Here is a 25,962-nt window from a genome sequence, read left to right as displayed (position 1 = left end):
TATCCCAGTGGATAGAAGCGCGAGTTATCCTTTCAGCCCCTCGAAGAGCTCAAGGTTTTCTTGAAAAAAAAAGACGTTACGCACGGTCTTGGTTTTGAACTGACAAACATTTGACGGTGCGCATCGGGAAGAAAGGGTGGAGGCGGGGAGAGCAGGAACTTCCACACTACCAAAAACATTTCAGGTAAAGAGACTACTCCTTGAGGCGCCTAGCTGCGACTGATGTAGTCACCACTCCCCTATGCGCTTGGACTGTTGGGGGCAGGTAACATTCATTGCTGGGAATCGGAGAGATGTGTGTGACTCGACCCCACAACTAACCAAATGCGAGACTGCCATGCTTAAGCTCCTCTGTACTGTACACAATGCATGGTTCAAACCAGGTCGATGTAATTAAGCGTAGGTCCTGTGCCTTTGGCTCACCACTGCCATATTGTTTTATACTTATCATTTATTGTCTGCGGTGTTGAAAAAAACGTGAGCTTCAAATAACGTCTCTCTCCTCTCTACATCCCACGATAACCTTCTTACAAATCCCTCCCCCCTCCCACACATTACTCCCTCTTCCGTTATTGCTGTAAATACCCATCCCACTTTTATGGGGTTATGATACTAAACTTAGACAAAATCCATAAATTATATTTCCTGCCACAGAACACATGAGCTCAGCTTGGTACCGCTCGCTGCACCCCGACACACACACTATTATATCTTGCATTTTGACCACTTTCACTTAAATTCCACTGTTATTTTTCGGTCCTGTCGTTCGAAGAAATTGTCGATGAAGGAACTCATATCTGAATAAATATAATGTTTTATAATAAATCTTTATAATCACAGAATTCGCAACAGTCCATATTAACCACTTTCACTTAAATTCCATTGTTACTTTATGGTCCTTTCGTTCGACAAATTTCTCCGTGAAGGACCTCATAACTGAATAAATACAATGTTTCATAATATTTATAATCACAGAATTCGCGGCAGTCGAGAGGGCAACACTGGCTGTGACGTGTACACTGCGCGCTCACATCCACGAAGCAAAACATTTACGTTTATTTTGCATTACGCCTAATGAAATCTCTGGCCTAGTACCAGACTCCTCAGGTCCCCCTTCCCCTTCACCAACATAGGGACAGAACCTGAGTACAGCTGCACCTAATATTCTTCTCAGTATGGCCTTGAATTAATGCATATCGTATTTTTTATTTCCATGCAGAGTCTTCGGTTCTCATCCTCTCTTTACTCGCTGGCATCTCTCCCACTTATGTAACGCTGTTTTTTGTTAGCCTCTAGGAGTGAGACGACCACTTCGGCGTAACGACACAGAGTCGTCGTCCAATACTGGACCTGCTAGTGCGGCATCGGGAGCGTGTTTGCATTGTTGTAGGTTCGAATCCCGCACTTCACTCCGATTCCCAACAGTTCCTGTTGGTGGCGTCATCGGAAGCGTGCTGGTCTCGCTTTCGCTTAGTTGAGGGTTCAAGTCCCTCATTTCTCTCCGATTCCCAGTAGTGACTTTTACCTGCTGGTGACGTCATCGGAAGTGTTGGTCTCGCATTCACTTAGTTGTTGGTTCGAATCCTGCACTTCTCTCCGATTCCCAGCAGTGACTTACATGCTGGTGGTGTCATCGGAAGCGCGCTGGTCTTGCCTTTGCTTAGTTCTTGGTTCGAATCCCGCATTCCTCTCCGATTTCCAGCAGTCCAATCGTATAGTAGGGCGTAGGTGACGGCTTCGACCGCAGCTACATAGCGCCCCCTGGCGTAGGCTCCTCACCCTTCTAGGGTCTGGGCCTGTGGAACCCGGTTGGAAACTGGTACAAACCCCAGTAGACCCCAGAACCCCGATGGTATGCAGAACTTACCAGTAGGATCTACGAACAAATCCAGTATTTCTTGGTTATACCCAGGAATGTTATGTAGAGAAAGTTGACCAAAAGTAATCCTAAGGCAGTATACATAGATATGGGATACGAACATTTGTTCAATATGTGAGAAAAGAGTACAACTGCCCTACACTTTATAGATATCGAGGGAAACAGAACCAAGTAAATACCACAAAGGACAATCTTACATAAGAACATTAGAATGAACTTGTCTAACCTTTTCTTAAAACAAATCATAGTTTCAGCGCTCACTACATGGTCGCTAAGTATTTTCCATTCGTTGACCACTCTATAAGTAAACAAATTCTTGCCTATTTCCTTCTTAAATCTAAAATTGTCCATTTTTTCCCAGTACTGCGAGTCCTGTCCTGTTGTTTTAATATGATGACCTTGATTGCGTCACCCTTGTTAAAGCCTTTATCCACTTGAACACCTCTATTAGAGCACCCCGGACTCTGCGTCTTTCCAGAGGGTGCAAGTTAAGGTGCCTAAAACCTGTCCTCGTAAGGTAAATTTCTGAGCCTATATCTAAAAATAAAGAAACCATCACGAGGTCCTTCTCAATCTGTAAGGTGTAAGGAACAAAGCCATTGCACTGAAGCAGAGGTATCAGTTATATAAAAAAGAATCCAAACAACACAACGAAATTTATACGATATGAAAAATCACGAAACATTGTGGTACTAGGCTTACGTAATTCTCGAACCATACAAAAAATGTAGACATTTTCTTTTTTATCATTACACATACCATGCGAGTTCCAGTGTCCATCTGGAACTCTGAAACTGGTCGCGAGTAGACCTGTCCTTGACAGCGTTATTTCGGTACAAAAAGAAGAAACCGATTTAGCCAGAGGCTATTCGAGCTCATTGTACGAGCACGTTCTTCTTCGATTGAGGTAAACTGAAAGGCTTATACCACACTATTCATCAAAAGAGCATTATATGTGCGCTGGTGGCTTAGACAAAAATATGATGGTCGCGTTTTCGCTTAATTGTGGGTTCGAATCCCGCACTCCCCTTTCGCTCAGTTGTGGGTTCGAATCCCGCACTCCCCTCTGACTCCCAGCAGTGACTCTGAGTCCAATAAAACAGTTCATATCAAGTCAAAGAGTCGCATCATTGGTGCGTTGTTTAGTAAGCGTCCTATTTCTCACTTGTCTGGTGATCAACTGTCCGGATTCTATTGCGACCTCTCTCAACAGTCCAAGTTGCAGCTCCTGGCTTTCGCTCCACACCTTTTTCATTCTCGATTCGCCACTTTTACATATTTTGCGCATAATCACGAGATACATACGTTTCTCATTCCCTGCATCGTTTCATACTTCACTGAATACATAAACCATTGTCACTGAGGAGCTATTATGTATTGAACACGTCATCTGACCGCAGAAAAAAGAATAACGTCATTTTGGTCACATTCCTTAATTGTCGGTACTGTATCTTAACCCGTAATTCTTCACGTTTTGGGGGAATGTGACACTTGGAATAGCGTTAGTATTTACAAGCCATGCGTTACTATAGTCTACAGGATGTTTACTGTAGTCTACAGGACGTCTACTGTAGTCTACAGGATTTTACTGTAGTCTACAGGACGTCTACTGTAGTCTACAGGATTTTACTGTAGTCTACAGGATGTTTACTGTAGTCTACAGGACGTCTACTGTAGTCTACAGGATTTTACTGTAGTCTACAGGACGTCTACTGTAGTCTACAGGACGTCTACTGTAGTCTACAGGACGTCTACTGTAGTCTACAGGATTTTACTGTAGTCTACAGGACGTCTACTGTAGTCTACAGGACGTCTACTGTAGTCTACAGGACGTTTGGCACACCCGTGAGACAACTGATTTTTTTATGCGCTTGGTATGTTGGTTTGTTTGTCGAACCCAGGGAACCTACCTGGCGACCTCCCCTGGAATCGTGGCTCCAGGGTCGAGGACTACAGGTTGACACCGGATAGCTTCTTGCCTTTGCATTTCACAAGACATTCCGCCACTTTTAGCCTTCTCATCGACCGCCTTCGTCAGCCATCTTATTGCACCTGCCTTAAAATTCAATTTTCCCGTAGTTAATTAAATCACAAAAAAATTACTTCCCTTAACTAAGCAAATAATTAAACGAGAAATGATAATAAGAAATGGAAAATAAAAGTGTTTACCGTGTTTCCGCTCATCTTCGTTCGCTACACATCCTCTGTACACATACATACATATACCAAGGCTTTTTCCCCCTTCCAAGGGAGGTAGCCAAAAAGGGAAAGGCATAAAAACACTCCCACCCATTTCATCCCTAAATACACTCCACACCCCTCCCACCCTTCCTCTCATCTGAGCACCTCCTGGATGACGGGTCATCCCTGCACCCTGCCCACCGCCCTGGGTCAGAAGCAGTGTCGCAAGACACAGTACATCCACAGCAAGGCCGCTTAATTTAATCGGCGACCCCCCCTCTCCGTCCCCCTTTGTATATAAGGAGAGGACGGGGAGAAATCCCTTCGGGCTGCGTCAAAATTTACTCACACATACTACCCCACCCCCCACCCATTCCTCCTCATGCAGTCACATCATCATCCATATACAACCATTCTCCACTCACCTCTGTCTTCCGTCCTCTCCCTTCCTTCCTCAACAGACATTCCCCTCTTCCCCAAAGCCCCCTTCACCCCATCCATCCACCTCATCCTAGGACGTCCCCTCATGTTCACTCCCTCCACATCTCTTTTACTAGTCTTTCCTCACTCATTCTTTCCATGATCATGCGCGGCATGTTTATCAATCTTCGCACTGTATCTGTGGACTCACCCCAGTAGGCCTGATACAGTTTATCATTACTAATTCCAGTCATTATCATTACTTAACCAATTCCACGAAAACTGCCGCGCATGATCATTTGTAATTATTGATTAATCTATAATCATTTCACATTGCTCCAACAAGCTCCACCGGACGTTTTGATAACCTGACAATGTTGACATGCACTTTTTTTTATATTTTGTCATCGTTGCCTTAGGTTATTCTGAGACTAGGAAAAAGTTGCACTTTCCAAATTATTAGAAAGTAATCCATAACTGCATTTGTTCTGCAGCAATGATCATGTATTCTAGTGTGAAAATTCCTGGGTTGATTTGATCGACTCGATTTCTGGTAACGACTACTCGTAAAATTTTCAAGTTATGTTTCTTGTCTTTTCTTGATCTGACGACGACGATGATGATAATGAGGTAGGTGATGATGATAATAATGTAGGTGATAATGATTATGATGATGATAACGATAACAATGGAGATTATGACGATTAAGGTGTAACGATCATGTTGGTGACGACGTCCAGTATGATTGCGACGAGATGATGATGATGATGACGATTAAAGTGATGGTGATATTGGCGATGACTTTCGTGGGAAACGTCTGACACTTTTTTGTGTCTATTCCCATCATTTTCTAGTTGTACAACTTAAACACTTGTTTTACTTGGTCTCCAACTTAATTAATTTCCCAGGGTTAATTCTGAATTATGAGGATCACGCTTATTATATTTTGCAACCTTGAATTCGGATTACCACTGGCTACTGAGAGGAATAATTCAAGTTCAGAACCTGATCTCAATGAGAAGTAAGAAGTATGTGTGTGTGTGATGACGTCACTCGCGCGGTCTGTTTCTTAATGTAACGTATCCTGATATTTGTACGTCTTCCTGCTGCGATGCACGAAACAAATACCCTTCTGGAAATGAAGAACCTGTATGTACATACAGTGTCCAGACATAAGCTCACACTCTTAACGAGAAAAGACAAAAATCTCGCATTTTCTTATATTTTCTTTGTTGAGTTGTAATATACATTATTCACATTACAAATGTACACATATTATATACATGTTGTACACAATAACATGATTACCTATCTATTGACGCGTGGGTAGCACTACCATAACTTTAGGTATACATTTCGATGTTTAAACATTATTCCATTTACATGAATTTATTTATATTCAGCTTCAATGTATCATAAGCTTGGTTGAGAGCATGGCTGGCACCTGCTTTACGTGCAAATCAGTCTAAATCTGATTGAAAGTAAACAAATGTAATAATTGATATGTACAGGTTTCTGAGGACTGTACATGCATATTGTACGTGTGTATCTATACTCGAAACACGTGTGCACATGAATATTCTGTGTGTGTGTATCGGTACATGTGTGTATGGACTAACAATTAAATGGGGATATATGTACTTCAAAGGTCTTTCTCATCGCTCGCTCGAGCAAGCTTTTGACTTCAAGCACAATGTGAGGAATTCTTTATTCAACGTTACTTTTCCCGAGATTCCTGACAAGAGAGACGCGTGGCAAATCAATTATATTTATTTAACAAACCAATTATTTGAATAGCTTCCGCCATCCAGGAGACCTGAGAAGCACGTAGGCAGCGAGCCCAACGGCAGCAGCAGCAGCACACGTGCGGAAGCAACGAAGTCTCGCTCAGGAGTAAATTCCATCTTGTCTTGGCGGATGACAACAACACCTCTCACAGTTCCCTATACATGATCCCCCCGCGCAAAGTGTTGGAAGTCAGAAAGTTCCGCCAACAAAATAAGATGCCAAGGACATGTCGCGTTATGCTGATAACGAAATCAGTCGAGTGAACGACGACGGTTGAGATATCGCTATTCACCTGTCTGGCGAGAATTGGCAACCCTACACCTGCGCTGCTGCTGCCCCCCTGAACAGAGCTAAGTTCCGAGTTCCCACTCCACTCCCCAAATCTTAGTGTTCTTGTGTACTTGGTGGTGATAGGGCGTGTGGCGAATGTGCATCTTCATATGTCAGTGAATCGGTCAGAAAGAGGCAGAGAGAGCCTTGAGAAAGGCAAGCTTTCGATTATTTTTGTAAATAGTGTACAAATTTAGTGTTCGCAATGAGTGAGTCTGTGCTGCCGGAGAAGCTGAAGACCAACTTGTTCGTCAGCGTCAGGAAGAAGCGGGATAAGTTGAGTGATGGCGTCAGCAGTGCTGGAGAATCCACAGGGTCCGAGAAAAACTCCAACGAAGAAAATTACTTCACCCTAAGGCGACGAAGATGGGTAAGTTCAAGTGGGTTTTTATTCGTCAGGATTTGGTGGCTGATGCTGCAGAGGTCAGTAGTGCGTCCAAACAGTTTGGGAAGGACATATGCACCTTGGTCCAATATGGTCAAGGAATACGTTAGAGTGTACCGTAAATATGTGTGTGTGTGTGTGTGTGTGTATGTGTCTGTCCAATATGTTTATATACACACACAAACACACACACACACACACACACACACACACACACAGGTAGAGGATAGAAAGAAGGGACAGGTCAACTACACCCAACGAGTAGTAACTAAGCCGAGCGAAACACAACTAACGAAAATAGACAATTTATTTATCGATTTATAAAAGTTAGATTACAGGTGGAAGTCAGTACCAGCGAAGACGCCAAATTTGCTTATATAAACAACTTGTAACAAGTTTCCCCTAAGTATAGGGGGATATAGTAAATATGGTTTGCGAGTAAAAAGTATTTCAACCCTGCATGGAATAGGTCAGAGCATACACATACACATACGCACTCATGCGTGCGCGCACGTGCGTTCAGAGAGCGAGAAAGAGAGGGTGGGGGAGAGTGAGTGACACGATTGTACATAGAGTTCAATTTATGAAAGGGAGTAATCAAAATTGACAAAAGAGATCTTTTGGTTTCGGGGCTGGATGACGTCAGCAGATCATGGAAATAAATTGAGGAAGACCACCTGTCTGAAGGATGTCAAGAAAAAGTTATCTGTATAAATGTATCAACTTTTGTACCTAAAGGATGTTATAACCCGGGCTAAAATCGTAAAAAGTTGGTTCTATTCCAGTATCACTTGAATACACACATTTCACTTCCTTCTATTTTACATTTGGAGGATCTATTTTTTCTATGCAATTGTTACATTATTTTATGTTAGGTTAGCTTATCTTATGTTAGGAACTATTGGGCAACTTAAGTTTCATGTTAAGTATCTGTGATTGCGTGATTCTGGAATTTTACAAATGAAGTAAGATAGAAAAGACCTCTCGAGTATAGCACCTCTCCAGTATACCACAATCAATTACATCTATGCATTGGAAGTCAAAAGCTTCCCAGGTTCAACATTTCATCTTGTTCAATCTACCGTGAGGTGATCGTATTTAGACGATTGCTCCCTCTCACCGTTCCTAGGCTCCAATGACCTCCCTCGGATCACGGATATGTGTACCACGACTGATAGAACTGTAATAAGCGAAAAGTCTTATTAATAAAGTCTCCGTCCTGATGTGATGATCTTTGGAAACTCGCTATAGGAGTCAAAGGGCCGAGCAACGAAATAAAAATAGTCAAAATGTCGAGGAAAGAATAAATTAACTTAGAAGTAAAGAGGGCTGTGAAATATCCCGTTAGGCTGCTGAAGGAATGAACTGCTGAGATGTATGACCCAGAAGCTTACGTCTTCACATTGAGGAAAAAGTTTCTAAGCCAGATGGAAACTGGCATGCACAACTCTCATTAAGAAAAATTGGGAGGGTGCAGTTGAACGCAGAGCGTCGTTATTCGCAAACATAAGAGGTACGACACTGAGGAAGTATATTCAATCAAGGAAATATGGGACAAAAATAATGGAATAAGTAAATGAATAAGGATAATGATAATAGTGCGCTGGTGGCGTAATCATAAGCAGGCTGGTCTCCCAATTGCTTAGTTGTGGGTTCGAATCCCACCTGTTTGTTGTTTTGACTGTGCCTATACGTTTATGTATTTTATTTGATACTTACATTATTATACTTTTTATTTTGTTACTACTATTATTATTAGGATTTTTCGCAGTCCGACCTAGATATGTACTACGCTCCGATTGCCAGCAGTGACTGTCTCCTGCTCAAAGTCCAAGCGAATAAGGCAAAGGTGACGGGTTCGGCCGCAGCCACGCGCCTCTAAGCCAAGGCTCCTCACAGCCAATATAAGTTATAATTCCTTATTGGCAGTTTAAGCCCTGTATTCCAAACCTCTTAATTTCTGGTGACGAGTCGCACGTTACCACAAGGAAGAAATAGGTGGGCACAATGTCTGTAGCTACTCCAGATAACAATTGGCAAAGACGGTGAGAAGCCTACACAAGGAAGCGTTTAGCAGGTACAGCAGATGTAATGTCCCTTGTCCTGCATACTTGGGCTGTTGGGGCAGGTGATGGGCACTGCTCGGAATCGGAGAGAAGTGCGGGATTCGAACCCACAAGTAAGCGAATGCGAGACCAACACGCTTCTGATTACGCCACCTGTTCTCACGTGATTTGACAAGATACTACCGTAAAATACATTTGATAATGCTTTGGAAACTGAAAAACAAGATGACAAAGCACTATTTTGAAATGGATAAAAGACATCCTTATATTATAATGGAAAGTCCTGCGCCAGCCATATCCTTAATCTACTGTTATATAATGATCTAGGTGAAGGAGTAGACAACTGCGTTTATAACACTTGTAAGCGAGAGCAAAATAACTTGACAAGTAGATATGAAAGTTAGAGCATAGGCTTATAGTATAATCTAGAATATTTTACTAGTAAAGAGTGTCACATATGAGTCGGCACCAGTAAGTTTAAAGCTGTGTAGGAAGATGAGTGTAAAAAAAATATTCCTACAATATTAAGGAATTGATGACTTGTGACAAAGACTTTGATGTCAAAGGCTACATTAGGGACATCATACTCTGTGGGCAATTAAGCGGTTCTCAGCCATAGTGATAACATACTCATGGTTGAAAACCCATAACCCGACAAAACCACTTGTGTGTCATTATTAAAACCACTTGTTCGTTTTCCATGCAGTTTCACATGGATGCGTACACATGGACTATGGGTGCTCTCAAACAAACAGGATTCAAGGGGTTTTGGAGAGTTGGAAGAAGAAGAATATCTACAATCCGAAAGAATCTTGGAGAGACCGGATGAAGTCTGCATCGGCCTTGTGAATATGAGTAAACCCGCACACAAACTACACGCGCGCGCCAAAGTATTCACTGATGACTCTTAAGTTCAAGAAACGTAAAACGTTAGGAAGATTGTAAGTTGTTTCAGGAACACCGATATAAAGTATGAGAATGGATGGAGTCTGGGGTGGAAGTTGAAAGTCAGTGCATAGAAATGCAAAACGTAGATATGACATAAGCAAGAGACAATGGAAGATAGAATACTTACAAAATCAATGGAGGAAAATTATGTGGATATTTTGATGTTTGATTATCTGTCACGAGAGAAAATAAAATACTGGAGAACAAATATCAGGTGGACAACGTGAATCGGTTTGATAATTGGAGTTATGAAGACGGCCCCGTGAGCATAGCTTCAACCCGCTATACAAGGTAAACACCACCCATCACACATGACGCAGACTGAGATCGATTCTCAAGCTTCACAAGCACTGCTAGTCGTTACTGTCCCTCCACTATAAATGGATAGGCTATGTGTGTAAGGTCACATTATTACCCATGTATTGATCTATAATTCGAGCTCTGGGCTCTCATTTGGGAAGGTAGTTGCCGATCACTTGACCAGCACGCTACCCGCTTGTAGTAGATGGCCAAAGTGAAGGTTGACTCCAACCGATTCAAATCAGGCAGGTTGTGGCTGTTGAGCCGGTCTGTATCCTTTTCGTCAATTGGATCTTGGTGGCAAATGTATACATGTTCATTCAGTGCATATCAGCCGTAACCACCAGTAAAGGGATTATCACGCTATTATTTTTCCTCCCACATCCTACCTAAAACCTCCATTTCAATACTTAGAATATTATTTCGCATACAGAACTAGATTTCTTTAAGAAAATTTCAACAATATTTCTAACATTCGCAAATGTTTACAATTTCACATTTCATAATCCAGCTCTTCTATAAATAACGGAAAGATAATTTGACATTTGAAAAATAAGGTATTGTAACCGAAGTCGTTTTTACTCAAACGAACTCTTAACTGTCGGCGCAGGTAGAGGCCGTGGAAGCCTAATCGGCGAATGCGGTGCCAAATGTAATGTCGACAAGATACCACTCATTCGCTTGCGTGGAACGCGGTAGGCCTATCGGTAAGAAATGCCTCTTTATAATGAATATGTGGTAATAGTAAAATAAAGTTAGGAAGGTTTCCAGCCACTTCTGCAACTTAAGCATTGTTATGAAAAATGTGACAAAGTCTTCCCCTTTTCTCTAGACAAGCCACGCCTCGTCCTGCTTCGTCATTTGGCTCGTAAAGTGCGTCTTCATGGGGGTGGTAATGATGAACTCAGCGCTGTGTATCTGAGTGATATATAGTTTGATTTAATTCTACAACAAATTCTTATCCACTGGCCATGCATTTTTATTATAGAAATAACTGGTATATGCTCATAAAATAAACGAGGAATATAGCGGGTCTCTCATGTCAGTAAGTTTCCAGGTGTTACCAGCAATATGTTGGTGCGGTCAGTGGTATAATTTCCGTGTATGGATTTTGATAGTAAGCAATTTTTACCCTTTAACATATTCCTGAGTTTTATATATTTACCACCTTGCATGTGGTTTGCAATTTATTAAAAGCGTATAACATGATGAATATAATTTATCAGATATATTATCTATGACCACTTTCCTAAATCAGATACGACCGTAGGTAGGAGCCACATGTACGTGCCTCGGTCAGGTTAATATTCAGGACCATGCGCTAAAAAGATGCGCAGTAAACAGAGAACCTTCAATGTTTCGTCACCAATGGGAGAATACGTCAAAGTCGCGTCATGTCAGTCTTGCTCTGACACCATTCCCCACGGTTTCTCCGACTAAGCACCCATGTAGTTTCCTTTTCCGTTCCAAACAACTCTCGGCATAATAGGTTGACTTGCTGAAGCCATGGGTTCAATGGATGTACCCTTTGTCTCCGTCAGGGGTTGTCTCGTGCCCATGTGAGTGTAACCAACATCTGGGAAGCGTGCCACATGCCCACATGGCCGGTGTTGACATTCACGAATTATACTGATAACAGGCCTTGAATGAGTCATGGAGCAGTTGCTGCTTTGATGCAATAATTCTGACGACACCCAATAGTTCTCTGAAGGCACTTCGTACTAAAGGTGTCGAGAACCCTCTTCTAGTCAGAATTTAATGCCCTTGTGTCACAGCTATCCAGCAAGATGGGGCAAGCGACGTGAAAGTTCAGATAATAGTCTTGCTGCTTAAATATTTATTGGCAACACCATATGCACTCACATCTTGATTTGAGAGACATTGACTTTTGGTATTACGGACTGCCTACAGCCACACAATATTTTGAGGAACATGTTTTATCTGTTGCTTGGCTCTTTTGTCCGTTGATTTGTGAAAATCGGTAATTATAACAAGTCTTGTAAGTAGCTGTAAATACAGTACTAGTATACTACCTAAGGGAAAAATCAGGTCCTTAGTGTATTTACAATCTGCATTTATGTCAATGCATATTTTAATGTGTATATACTGTACTGTATTTCATTGGTGTGGTATATTTGCCATGTAGTCAAGCAGCAGTTTTATAGTAACTGACCAGTTTGGCTACAATTTAGCCAGTTAAGGTTTGAATGTATTCTGAGTGAGTATGTAAGAGTGTGGGCCTTGCTAATCCTTCAAAGGATTTTCTGAGGTAACCCACCTTTGTTACACTACACAATGGGCAGACAAAACTACATCATCCAGTAAACCCCCAGTATCTGGACCTTGGTATTTATACAGTAGACTGAGAGTCTCAGCAGTCTTGCCTTTCTGTGCAGTGATTCAAAAAGGCTGCATATGGGTCAATGGCTGCTTGGAGTACAGCATAATGAACAAAAACTAGGCTTAGTGTTGTCAGTAGATGCTCTGCAGTTGTTTTTGCATTCCTACAGGTCCCCTTTCCACTTCCCATCAGCTGTTTAGACAGTACATACCTGATTCACAGGTTTGAAGTGGAATTTCTTCAGAGCTTAATAAGTAGGTCTGAGGTCATATGTATTGACCTTGAAATACTCAGTGATTCTCCTGACAGCTCTACTTGTCCCTCCTCAAGAAAGCTCTAGTCAACTGTGTCAAAATCCTGTATTGGTCCAGGTCCTCAGCCAGTCTGGCAACATGACTCATCTTTTATGTTCTCCAACACCCCACATGATGCCACGCCATTCCTTGACCTTGGGAATTCTCCAGCTCACTTCTCAGCAGTTTTCAGAGCTTCATGTTTGAAGGTACCTCACAACATAAAGGTCCTTAATGGTGTCAGACACTTCTAATCTTTTGGAGATTGCTACCTTACACAGAAATGCATCATCTCTGAGCTTCTCAAGAATCCAGGTGGATTATATCCCAAGACTCTCGTCCTTGACATAAAGCCTCAGTGTTGCAATCAGATTCTGTGATCAGTCCCAAAGAAGTCAGCACAGTACATTTTGCAGCCTTGTAGTACTAGCAAAGATGTAATATATTTCCTTTGTCATATCTCTGGGATTGATATACCAGTTCCATAGTGTGGGTCTTGTATCTGGAACCAAGAGCCATATAATTTTGCAAAAAAAAAAAAAAAAGATTATAGAAGGAATATCCTAAAGATCAGAATTGTCACAGTCATGCTGTAAATTCGTTTGACTGAATAAACATTTTAGCCTGGAGAATATGGTGTTAGCATGGTAAGAAAATGTTTAGAGGACAAGAGAATGGAGGGGGCCAGTATAGTGATTGTGGAGGATATGTTACTAGAGACTAGATAAGTACAACACTGAGGAAGAGCCAGTGCAGGTGGAGAGCATTGTAACTTCCAGCAGAAAGAAATAGGGAAACACCCGATAGACAAATGCACAAAGAGATATCACTGGAAGAGGCCTGGAGGGTGGCATAGTAGGGGTGTGGGAAGGTTGAGGCCAGGCAAAGAATGCAACATGGTGGGGTGGGAGAGGGTGGGTAGGGATGGAGCAGGATGTGACAGGGACTAGGAGTGGTGGGGAGAGGATGATGAAGTGGAAATGCTGAATTATGGGAGAAAGGACTTATAAAAAGATGTACTTGAATATTGAAGTGGGGACAGAGAGTGAATCCTGGAGCTCTATTGAGCATGGTGAGAGTGTGTTCAAACAAGAAGGAAGCAAAATGAGGGAGGGGAGTGCAGGTTATAGGTGAAGGGGACAGGGTACAAAAAGTTTAGAAAAATGCAGAACCAGGAAGGGGACTCAAAGTATGCATGTGAAAACAATTTGAAAGGCTGAAATTGAATCTAAAGAAAAACAAGTAATACAATCAATTATTTAAGATAAACAGCCAGTTGATCACTGTATTCCTATACTTATTAATACTATTATTGATATTATTATTAGTTAAATAAGAAATTTTATAAAAAAAAAAAAGGTTCAATAAAGGCTTCAAAATCACTACTGTAACAAAGATACAGCAGACACACTCCAGTGAGACAGAAACAAATGCAAGAATTAGAAGAGAAAAGGATAGCATGGGAATGGTATTGTTATTGGGAGTTGAAAATGTAATTGGACCTATTATAATCACTACTTCATAATAAGATCTAAGCATGTTTCACCTTGAGCCTACAGAAATCCAAGTAATGTAACCTTCAAGCCATCTTAAAATTACCTGAATGAATGTGACTATTGTACCGTATTGGCTTTCATTGTTGATTCAGTTATGGAGTTGTTGTGTTTAGAGTTTTTGTCAGGTGCTCATCACTGCAATTATGTGTTACATAATGACTGATGAGTGTTAGTGGTTTATAATATCAGGCAGATATACAAGTCATTACAATACTGTGGTAGTGATTGAATGTCATGGAATTGGTCTAAATGAACATGAAATCAACAGATAGACTGATTTTAATGGAAAAGCGGAGTTGTTTCATTGCAAAGTTAAAAGCCAAGGACACCAAGAATAATGTATTACTATTCAAACCATGGTAATAGATACATACCTAATATTTCCAGTCATACTTTGATGGATTTAAAGATGCAGTTACACTTTAAGCTTACATTGACTTCAACACTACATAATTCTTTCCATGCTGGGTGAGTCCCCCTCCCCTTTGTATGAGTATGTAACAAATATTCATCTGTGGTATCCACTCAATAGCAGAGGTGTCATAGCCCATCTTAAATTATACACCCTCCATACTTGGTGGAACTTTTCTTTTTATAATGACTAATAACAGGGCATTTCAATCACCTTTGTAAGCTCTTATTAGAGTGAAGACTGATAATAACATCTTTGTAATAACATCTTTTAGAGTAAAAGTAATAATGATAAGATAATGATGGTATTAATAATGATAATACAGATAACAACAATTGTGATAAAAAGGAATGGTGAGGATGTTTATAGACTTAAGATGAGCTACAGGGATATGATTCCAATATTTATCTTGCAGGACCACTGTTACCAGGTACCTACTATTGTTCCTAAGAATGTAATTACTGTACTGTACTGTATATATCATATATGTGATACAAGATACAAACCAGAAACATTTGATATCTAAGAAAGAGAGGTCCATAAATATGCGCGGTCTTACAGGGTGTAATTGTAAGTAATAATTTGGTTGGGCTTATGACGATTGGACATGTGTTATGGATTGGTAAAGCCATTTAGGTGTAAGGTATAAAGGTGTGTCAGTCTTAGGGTGTGACACACCCTATTCCAAATATATCCTCAAAACAGTCAAGTATTCTCCCTTGCATATACCGTAGTGTGGAGGCACTGAAATTAGTTGTAAAGATAAAAATTTGTGTTACTATTTCCTTTGCCAAAATGAGATTTTGTAAATAGGATGGGGATCCCGTGCCACACAGCAAGGGCTGAGTAAAATGGGGTGAAAAACAGGGAAGTGGAGGTAGGTAATATCTTTGATATCTTACTTTTAGATAATTAATCTGCAGGCAATTGTGCAGGCGAGATTAAGGGACGAGGAGAATTCCACAGTTGCATAACTCAAGGAGACCTTGCTTATACTTTGTGTTGTTATGCCTCTGAATATAGTTCATAGTCTTGCTCACAACAGCCTGTAAAGATGAAAAATCAGGAAAGGTTGTTCTATTGACAAATAAGCACTTTTGGGTAAATGTTCAGAAAGTGATATAGTTAGATAATATAAGTACTACAGCACAATATATTTTTGGAGTGCGCAAGAGGTATAATGATATTTTATATTCACTGGTTAACATATGGTAGTTTTGTAAGGAACAAGCTTAAGATTGGTAGACACAATGCAGTGCGTAGTGATAGCTCCACACTTGATAGAAGAAGAGGACATATCTTCTGCAGATAACGAATCCCAACCACTCTTTATATAATAGAATTATCTAGAGGTCATTTACAATAAGAATACAAAGAATATCAATTGACTTGAGGGCATGGAGGTCACTAAAGAGGAAGAAAGGGATTGTCAGCAGAAGCTAAATGAAGTATATCACGAAGCACCCACGAGGCAGACGACAACCTCCTCAACAGATTGTGGCCTGAGGTCCCTGAGGCTGGAAGGTGACTTTGGAACTAACCGAACTCGATGTACCCAGTCAGCTGACTGTTCTCCCAAACATTTATTTATCTATTTATTTATTTTTTGTTTGTCTATTTTGTATGCGAATGTGCATTCCGGCAACATTTTTCTGTAAGGGGTGAAAAATAAATATATTAGTCACGCGTGTGTGTGTGTACCTTGGTCTTTGGATCACGTGTTGGACTCGTGACCGACAGCTATTTCCCTCCCGGAAGAGAGCTCATAGCTAGTATGACTGATCTATGAGTAATACTATGACCTTACACGCACACACACACACACCCAACTCCACGCCCACGAGAGTTGGAGTAACGACTAGAAGCGCAGCGATACTAATATTATTTCAGCCGTGGGCAGGATTCGAACCCGGACCGCCGTAATGACAATCGGGGACTCTACCAACTGTGCCACCAAGTCGTGTATGTGCTTATGTATGTGTGTGTATATATATATATATATATATATATATATATATATATATATATATATATATATATATATATATATATATATATATATATATATATATATATATATATAACTTTTCCCTCTGATAACTTTCGCCAAGTTATTGAACAGACTGATCCAACGACCCAGCCACGTGTGCAGTGACTCACTCCGTTTGCACACATCCTAACCTGCCCGACATCTATTTAATTCGCCAGAGGAGCACACCCCGTTCCGTTTTGTGTGTATTATATACTATACATGCATGCATGTATGTAGGTTAGAAGCGGCACGTTGATAGTTCCGTACTGATACGATATCGCGAGTACGTTGTTTATAAATGTATGTTTGTATGTATCGAACGTTGTCTCAACCCTCTCTTCCGTATCAGTTTGCCAGCAAAGGAGCCCTCACCACCGACGTTATAAAACACACGGGATGAAGTGATTTGAAGTTTATGTTTGTTGAACCTGCCGTGCCGGAGACGACGTTGTTGAGTTCGGGGAGTTGGGGGGAGGTCCTCCCCTTCCCTCCTCTTTCTTTAGCTCCACGAAGTCGGGGTGGGGTGGGAGTTCTCTATCTTGGACCCCGTTATTCAGTGACATAACGCCCAGCTAGTTTATTCAGTTGGACGGCCCTCGTAGTACTTAAATGGACAAAACAAATCCCTCTGTGGATCACAGCGACTAGTAACATCCAACCTTGACCAGTCCGGTCTGGTCCAAGCCGGTCCAGTTCAGTAGTTGTGGGATGATGAGTATGTTGCCTGTGGACGGATATCCACGTGATGTATTCATCATCGATGACAGCATCTGTTAGTCGCCCTGAGTTGATTGTTTCTATTTTCCAACATATGTATTTTGTGTTGTGGCTTATCTAACAAAGCCTTGTGTGATGTTTGTTTCCTCCTTCCTTTTTCCACCCTCTCTTACTGCCTCCTAATCCACCCCCCCACACTTTTTAATCCATTGAATATCCAGAGGTTTTTCTTATCTTGATAAATTCGCCTCATTTTAGCAAGAATAGAATCAATAAACGTGTCCCATTCTTGCATTGGTTATCAAAGGGTGGGTGGTTGGCAGGCAGATAATTTGATAGATAAAATGATACGTGCAAGACGACGGCACAATCGCCAAACTGATTAATCATGATTATCAAGCATCGACGTCGTGGGGGAAAAGTCACACAATAAACTCGGCACGTGACGTCACGTCGGTGGACGACGGCGGGGAGTGGCGCGGGAGGTAGGGTGTACTCCAATCGATGGCTATACTAGTGCTTTTGTTGGATTATCTATTCATTTATTTTGTTTGGGGAAGGGGATGGAGAGTTGTGATTTCTTTTGCAGTTGTATCTATGGAGATATGTGTTATATCCAACCCTTTGCTCCTTTGGTACTTTTTTTCTCTGGTTACTAAACAATTATATTCGGCTGAGGAAACATCTTCTGTAGTGAATCGGTTCACCCTTTTGTTGTTGTTTTTTCGAATTAATTTTAGCTACCTCCATGCTATATTATTTAGTTTAGGGAAACACCCCCTTCCCCGCATAGAGCGCAAATGGTCGATAAACACTGGGAAACAGTTGATTACGCGGAAAAGGTTGGCGCTTGGTATAATAGCTAACTGCACGACTTCACGCAAGGAGCGAAGTCGTAAGCTTTTTTGACGGAATAAAGTCGACGATTTTTTCCTGGTGTAATTCTGAATTCGCCGTGTGTATCATGTATTCTAGGTCGTTATACTGCACTTCACTGGATAAAAATATAATCCAGGCCAACAATGTCAACGAATTGAGGCCAAAGTTCGATAACTGTAGGCATAGAGACGGCTCCCCCATGATACTACAACTAGGTCAATACATGGAGTGCCCATGAATTAGGTCGATGAAGTACACATCCAAGATGTTTCACCCAAACTGACGATACCATCCACCCGAGGTGTGACTGAGTGCTGTAGTAGTTATTAATCTGAAGTATTGACTTCTAAGTATCATGGAGCCAATCATTTAGGTGCCTTGATGACGCCCCTACGGACCAGATTAGCTTAGCATTATTTTATGATTGGAAACTGGCCTCAACTCAAAAGAAAAATGTTGATCAGTTTTAACTTGTGGTCCTGCTTTCGACTCTACTCTTCATATTTCTTGACCCAATGATGTTATCTTCATAGAGACGCTGGTTATTGGCGAGAAAGTGTAATTCTGCCTCTGACAGTATCAAAGCTTGGACGACCCCCACACCCCACGCTATTTTTGTCTTCTCTCTCTGGGGGCCTGAGGTGGTTGGTCGAATTGCACAGCCTTGCTGCACTGGGAGTGTCAAACTCCCGCCTTTCCAGTGTCAGTTTCACTACGGAAGTCGGATTGAATTTGTTCTCTTCTTTTTTTTTCGCGTTGTTCAGTAGAAACATACGAATCTTGTGTAGCGAAAAATTAGCGACATGTTAGAAAGCTGTGGAAATGCTGACTTGTTTATGTTCATGAAATAAGGCGAGACATGATACTCATGACCGGTTTTCGTTCCCGGGTTGCTCTCGCCAGTCATCCTCGTCATGAATATATTTAAAGGTGTACAGTAGGATAGTTTGACAAAATAGTGGGTTATCTGTGAATTATTAATATCACGTTGTTACTTAGTAGTGTGGATGTGCCGAGATGGGGTAATGTCTTATTCAGTCAGGGAGCTGCACGTGGGATTTTTTCTTTTTCTTTCCAACTCCACGATTTTATTCTTAATGTTCTGTTTGGGACTCTGGTGAGCCCTACGGACCAGAGCCACGCAATATTATTTTATTATTGAATCCTAATATTATATATATATATATATATATATATATATATATATATATATATATATATATATATATATATATATATATATGATATTAGTTATTAAAGTGGCTATCTTTGGACAATTGGTTTTCGATCACCCTCCCAAAGTCAGAACTATATTGAGGAGAATTGAAAATATTAGGAAGAAGATAAATATTTGTGACAATACTGTGGTGTTTAACACAGTGTGTGTACATATATATATATATATATATATATATATATATATATATATATATATATATATATATACCAATATTTTTTCTCTTAAGTAATCAAGTCAAAGGCACCTACTTGCACCCATTCCACTCCCATATACCACCCTCCCCCCCTCATCTTATCTCCGTGAAAAGAATATGTACTATCCTTCTATTCCGCTGTTCTTAATTCTACCACCTCTGCCTCCACATTTTCAGTGCGATGGTGCCCCTAAGCCATAAGGGCTTTGGTTATTTCAAACAGAATATTTGTATTTTAGTTTTTATGTATTTTCTCTTCTAGTGTTTTATTCAGTTTGGTTTATATTTGTTCAGGTATACTATTTTATTGTATTTTCTATATTTATTTGTAACTTAATTTCATCATCACGAATGAATCCTTGCTGATCCTGGTCGCCTGTCACCATAGTAACGAATCGTCTTAGCACAACCGACATACTGGGAAGATCTCATTCAGTTGCAGATGACAATGACCGTTGGAAGAGTGGCGTCATAGAATAATAAAATCATTTGTCGCTTTATCTGGGACCTGGAAAATACGCCATTCGCATGGCTAAGAGATCAGGCTTAGCTGCATGTGCTGTTGTTATGGGGGCGTAGTTCACCAGCGCTTCCGTCCGTATGGAGAATCACGAGGTCCCCACCGGTGTGTAACGGTGCGCAATTGATTTGTCTATATTGAGTCTCTGATGTTCACCCTGGTGACCTCCACATACTTTGTTGTCGTCAACGTCGAACTGGTTTATTTATCTGAGGGGCAGCGTGGCAGTTGACGAGATTACGTAACCCTATAGGTAAGATAGCTCCTGCGATCGTGGCGTCGTTCCCAACAGAATCTTCAGCATCGTTGCCCTCGCCATGAAGAGGCCAAGTGTAGACGCTCTTCCTCATTCCTTCGTAGAACGTTGTGAGCTTTTGAATAAGGTCGTATGGCGACGTAGATTCAAGTAATATATGCGCAGAGCTTCATGCGTTGTCATCACGGTTCCGTCTGAACCAATCTTCTGAGACTGGCAGAGGAATAAATTTTGTGTCTTAAGACAGGATAATCATATTCATGGGAGTGTGTTGTAGTGCAATACTGTGTACGTGACTATGTTTTATTATACTTTATTTCATTATTTATTTGTATATTTTACTTTTATTTACAAATCAGACATTTTTCCGTTAAGAGTAACCATGAAGTCACGTCGCTGCCTAAGCGCCATCATAAAGGAGAGATGGACAAAAGAGAAGAGATTTAGTTGAAGGGTGATCGGCATTCTTCTTTGAATGAACAATGGTCTCCAGCCGTAAAAATGATGCGTAACTCTGGTCCGAAGGGGTGTGGAGTTTGAAGCCCTTGGCTACGAAATATAGTATGTGTGTGTGGCCATGATCTGTGCCGTCAAGGACAGCGGCTTGCCCAACAGCGCAGCGGGCAGGCGAGATGTACACCTTGTCGAGGTAAAAAATAAAACAAGTATTGAGTTATTCACGAGGATTGTTTTCTTTGCTTGGCCACCTCCAACTGTTCATTGTTGCCACAGTGAAGTAGCCAAGAGAGGTGGAGCTTGGTGACATCTTTTATATAAAAATAAATGGAGATACTTTCATTTGGATTCCAGATTCGCTGTTGGATCAACGGCGCGTAGTCCAGTCCAGGGTTGATGGGATCGTAACCAGACTATACATAATAAAGAGTCGAACATAGTCCAGGAGTGCTAGCGCTCACATATACCTGGTTAAATTAGTACCTCAGTTAAGATTAATTTGGTCCGTGCATACGGTAACATACGAAATGGTACACGTACACATGTGTAATGAATCCATTTTGCTTTGTAGCATCTGCTAAATCGTGTATATGTGTTACCTTTCACCGACCTTGACTCGTGAATTAGTATATGACGCACTGAAGCGTAACCTCATTGAACTACCCTTGCAGTCTGTACTCTCATTATCTCACCGTGGACATATGTAAGTAATCATTCGTCGGTAATTAAGACCGTATGGCATGTCCTTGCACTGATTCCCAACGCGGAAAATTACTAACTAACCTTGTGGAATTAAAGTTATTATAAACAAGTGTTTATGATTAGAAATGGATGACCACCGCATCCCTCCCCCGCCTTCACAACCCGTCCTGCTCGCCTTGGTGATGCCATGGGTTTTGATGGTTCTTATGTAACTTTCTACTGGTGTCGAGTGTTTTTTAATGAAAGCTTTCACACGAGTCAAAAAATCGTCGGCTACGAGTCGACTTCAAGTGATACTTCTTCCGAGGTTGTGTCGAGGTCGGGGAGGGGAGAGGTGAGGTCCATACCTCTTCCTCCTCACCTTCGTTTCGTGGAAGATGCGAAGATTCGACCAGGAAAAAAATTCGCGCGTTTCGTCGAACAAAAGTCGACGAATTTTTTGACTCGTGTGAAGGCTACTTTACGCCATCGTTATGTGTGACGTATTATTATTGCCTGCCTGACTGCCTTCCTGCCTTCATCAAGTGGTTTAGTTGCGCCACACCCAGGTTCGTCATCACAACTTCCACAACTCAAGCCACACACACACACACACATATATTGATTGGAAGATAAGGATATGATCCAAGTTGGAACACATGAATTTTAAGCTATAGTTGGAGAGTAAGAGACGACCTCGCAAGCGTTGCTCCATTCCTGTATACTACAGTTAGGTAAACAGGTGCGCGCGTGCGCACACACACACACACACGATCATAGCTCCCCTTCCCGTATAATACAACTAGGTAAATACACACACACACACATGCACACATTATAGTGTAAGGACAGAAAAAGTAATTTATTTCTTCATTCCGTACTAGTTATTGCTAGGTAAACGTGCGCGCACACACACACAAACACATTTCGGCCGTCCCAGAGCTTCGATCTGGGGACCCCACATTGAGAGTTCCGTCTGCTGCCATCTATACATGTACACATATAACCCAGATTGCCACAGTTTATACTTGGCTGATAACTTGCGATACACAAGGCCCCTCCACATTTAACCCTTGAATACGAATGAGCGCGTTACACAATGGCGCCTTCTTCGTACATTCCACACACAAACACGCGCGCGTCGCCGAACGTGGGAGTGAGTTGAGGCTGGCTTGCTCCCTTGGTTACTATGGCGATATATATATATATATTTTTTTTGTTCTTTGTTTTTCGTACACCAGTGCATGCGTTGTGGTCACGGGTAAATAGTATCGATAAAAGAATACAATTATTATATATGGTTTATTCTCGGTCTGTACTGAAAAATGTAAAAGAAAAAAAAAATCGGGACGATGGCAGACTGGACGCTGGAGGCACCTGTGGCCGGTGGAGGAGGAGGAAGGGGGTGAGGTTTAGTGAGATGCAGCTGATGAGGAGTGAGATCCAGATGGATCCAGCCAGGCATCACTGTGGGACTTGCTAATGGTCACCGGCACTTAATAACGTACACCAACCTTTGCTGTGTTATTGTGGGTGTGGGTGGGTGTGCACTTGGGTTTGTGGGTGTGTGTGCACTTGTGTTTGTGTGTGTGTGTGTGCACTTGCGTTTGTGTGTGTAAACGTGCACATGTATGTATGCGCGCGTGCTTAACATTGGGTGTTGACTACACAAATGTTATGCAGTTAATACGTTAATTAAACGGCACCTATACGGATCAGAGTCACGCGATATTTTTATTATTGTAAACTTATCTGTATTAAAAAAAGATGACTCATCACTTCTGACTGTTCCTCCTTATTGCTACTCTATCTAAATCACTCCTTTACCACCTCTGTAACATTTTCGGTGCGAAATTGCGGTCATGCGATATCATTCAGTTGAAGAGAGCATTTTTATGGGTTGAATCTAACGAGGAAATAATTACATTGTAGCACGATTCTTATTTTAACCTAAAACCATGATATGGTCATGAAAATCACATGTACCTTTCTCATAATTTAACCAAACAATTATATGTATATATATATATATATATATATATATGTATATATATATATATATATATATATATATATGTATATATATATATATATACATATATGTATATATATATATGTATATATATATATATATATTGCATCAGATTCAAATCTATTGAAAAAATCTTTTCATTCAATTTGAAAATATATGAAAATTTAAATTATATATTGATCGTTTACCAAAAGTGACCTGCACCCCACACCCTCCTCCCCGAAAGTCGCGCGTGTATCCCCCTCTACCCCCCAACCCCTCGGGGGGGTTACACGGATCATGCTTTACTTAGGAGAGAACCAGTTTGCTTGTCTGCCTGCCTTCCAGGGGGGATTAATGGCGGTGGTCGTCTTTCTGTGTCATTCAAAGAACAGGAAAGTCTTGCAGCGTTATTCAGGTGGCTGGTGCATTCTTCCTCCTCTTTGTTCCCCCTTTTCCTCCTCCTCATCCCCTTTATTCTTTATCCGTATCCCTCTTCATCCTTACCCTCCACCTCCTGCAGGAACCGCCATTGGAGAGAGAGAGAGCCAACGAAGACGGATGATGTCTTGATCATTAAGTAGAGGTGTCGCAAGGTGGCAACCCCGCAGACACACACACACACACACACACACACACACACACACACACACACACACACACACACACACACACACACACACACACACACACACACACACACACCGAGGTACCGGTAATGATGTCATCATGTTTTGGTATGCGTCGGACCGTTATTTTGGCTTCGACTGCCACCACACATTTTCTTCAATATGGTAGCATCCAGAACCGATATCATACTCATTAGTTATAAAAAAAATATTCAGTTGAGGAAAAGTAGAACTCGAAAGAAGTTGTGATCTCGATTGATTTTGAATAAAAAAAAATGTTTAGTCGAAATAAATGTCTACAAAATGTCACAAAAATGAAGGAGTTTAGCCTAAGGGTTTTCCACGAGAGAGGTGGGGGTGGCTCCGAAGAAACGCAAGAAGAGTAACTGCTTAGAACTATATTATATATAGCCGTTGTTCAAATATACAAAATCAAGACGTTTAACGTCCTAGAGTCGGTCTTCACTCGTCTAAATAAATGCGTATGGCGGTAACCAGAATGATTGGACGTTTTTTCGGTCATTTTTGTTCTCGGCGTTTTGGCCTAAGGAAATTGTCGACCCTGGACATTTCGGACCATTCAAATATACCGCTTTTATATGTCCGGGAACGAAACATCCGACAGTACTTTCGGTGGAATGCATCCGAGGGTGAAAGGCACATTGATGGCGGGTCAGTGAGAGGTGGAAAGCAGCCCGTCCACCATCCACCCTTGACCGCTGAGAAGGGGCAGGTGGGGGTGGAGGGGGGGGGGGACAGGGCCTGATAGCCAGACAAAAATGAATAGAAATAATAAAGAATAATAAAAGGTAAAACTATGCAGAAATTTATAAATAAAAACATGAAAACAGAAATAATAAAGAACAATAAAAATTAATGAATGATTAAGTGCTTAAATTAAAATCCAATAATAAAAATAAAATAATAGAAAATAAAATCAGACAAAATAATTTAAAAGTGAAAAATATAATAGAATGGACAGATAAATATTGACCGTTGTAAAGTAGGTTAATTGATAGTTGCCACGCGCCAGAGTAGTACATTCTAGTTTTGCTCCTGCAAAGGTTTTCCTTGAGCCTAGATTCGCGTTAGACCGTAAACACATTCGTCTTATAAGAATGCCAGTGACCGCAGTCTCTTAAGATTTATTTTGTAGTTTCGATTTGTCATATAATATACGAGTAATTGATGCATTTGCTTTCATGTTTTTTTTAGCTGTGAATGATTGTGTGTGTGATTCTACACGGTCTTGGATCACGTGTTGAACTCGTGATCGTCCGCTGTCCGCTTCATCCCCCTCTCCCCGGATGAGAGCTCAAACTTATTATTGCCCGACCTGTGGGTAGCATGTGACCTTACGGACATACGCACACACCCAACTCCTTGTGAATGTGTGTGTGATTCACCACCATGGTCACTACTATGGTCTTTGGATCACGTGTTGGACTC

The 25,962-nt window shown here is 41.2% G+C and overlaps 1 protein-coding gene across 1 annotated transcript in view; it reads left to right on the top strand.

Moving 5' to 3' along the window:
• Positions 1 to 6,651: 6,651 nt before the first annotated feature.
• Positions 6,652 to 25,962, top strand: part of Rhp (GTP-Rho-binding protein rhophilin) — an 83,717-nt gene continuing 64,406 nt past the window's right edge. Inside the window, exon 1 of the mRNA XM_076211131.1 lies at positions 6,652 to 6,968. Coding sequence (XP_076067246.1) covers positions 6,804 to 6,968 — 165 coding nt within the window. The 5' untranslated portion in view covers positions 6,652 to 6,803. The remainder of the gene's footprint in view (positions 6,969 to 25,962) is intronic.

The sequence above is a fragment of the Oratosquilla oratoria genome, chromosome 28, assembly GCF_046742065.1.
Source record: "Oratosquilla oratoria isolate Oo_2021 chromosome 28, ASM4674206v1, whole genome shotgun sequence".
Lineage (NCBI taxonomy): Eukaryota > Metazoa > Arthropoda > Malacostraca > Stomatopoda > Squillidae > Oratosquilla > Oratosquilla oratoria.
The sequence above is the reverse complement of the archived record's forward strand: the minus strand, read 5'-3'. Positions and strand labels throughout refer to the sequence as shown.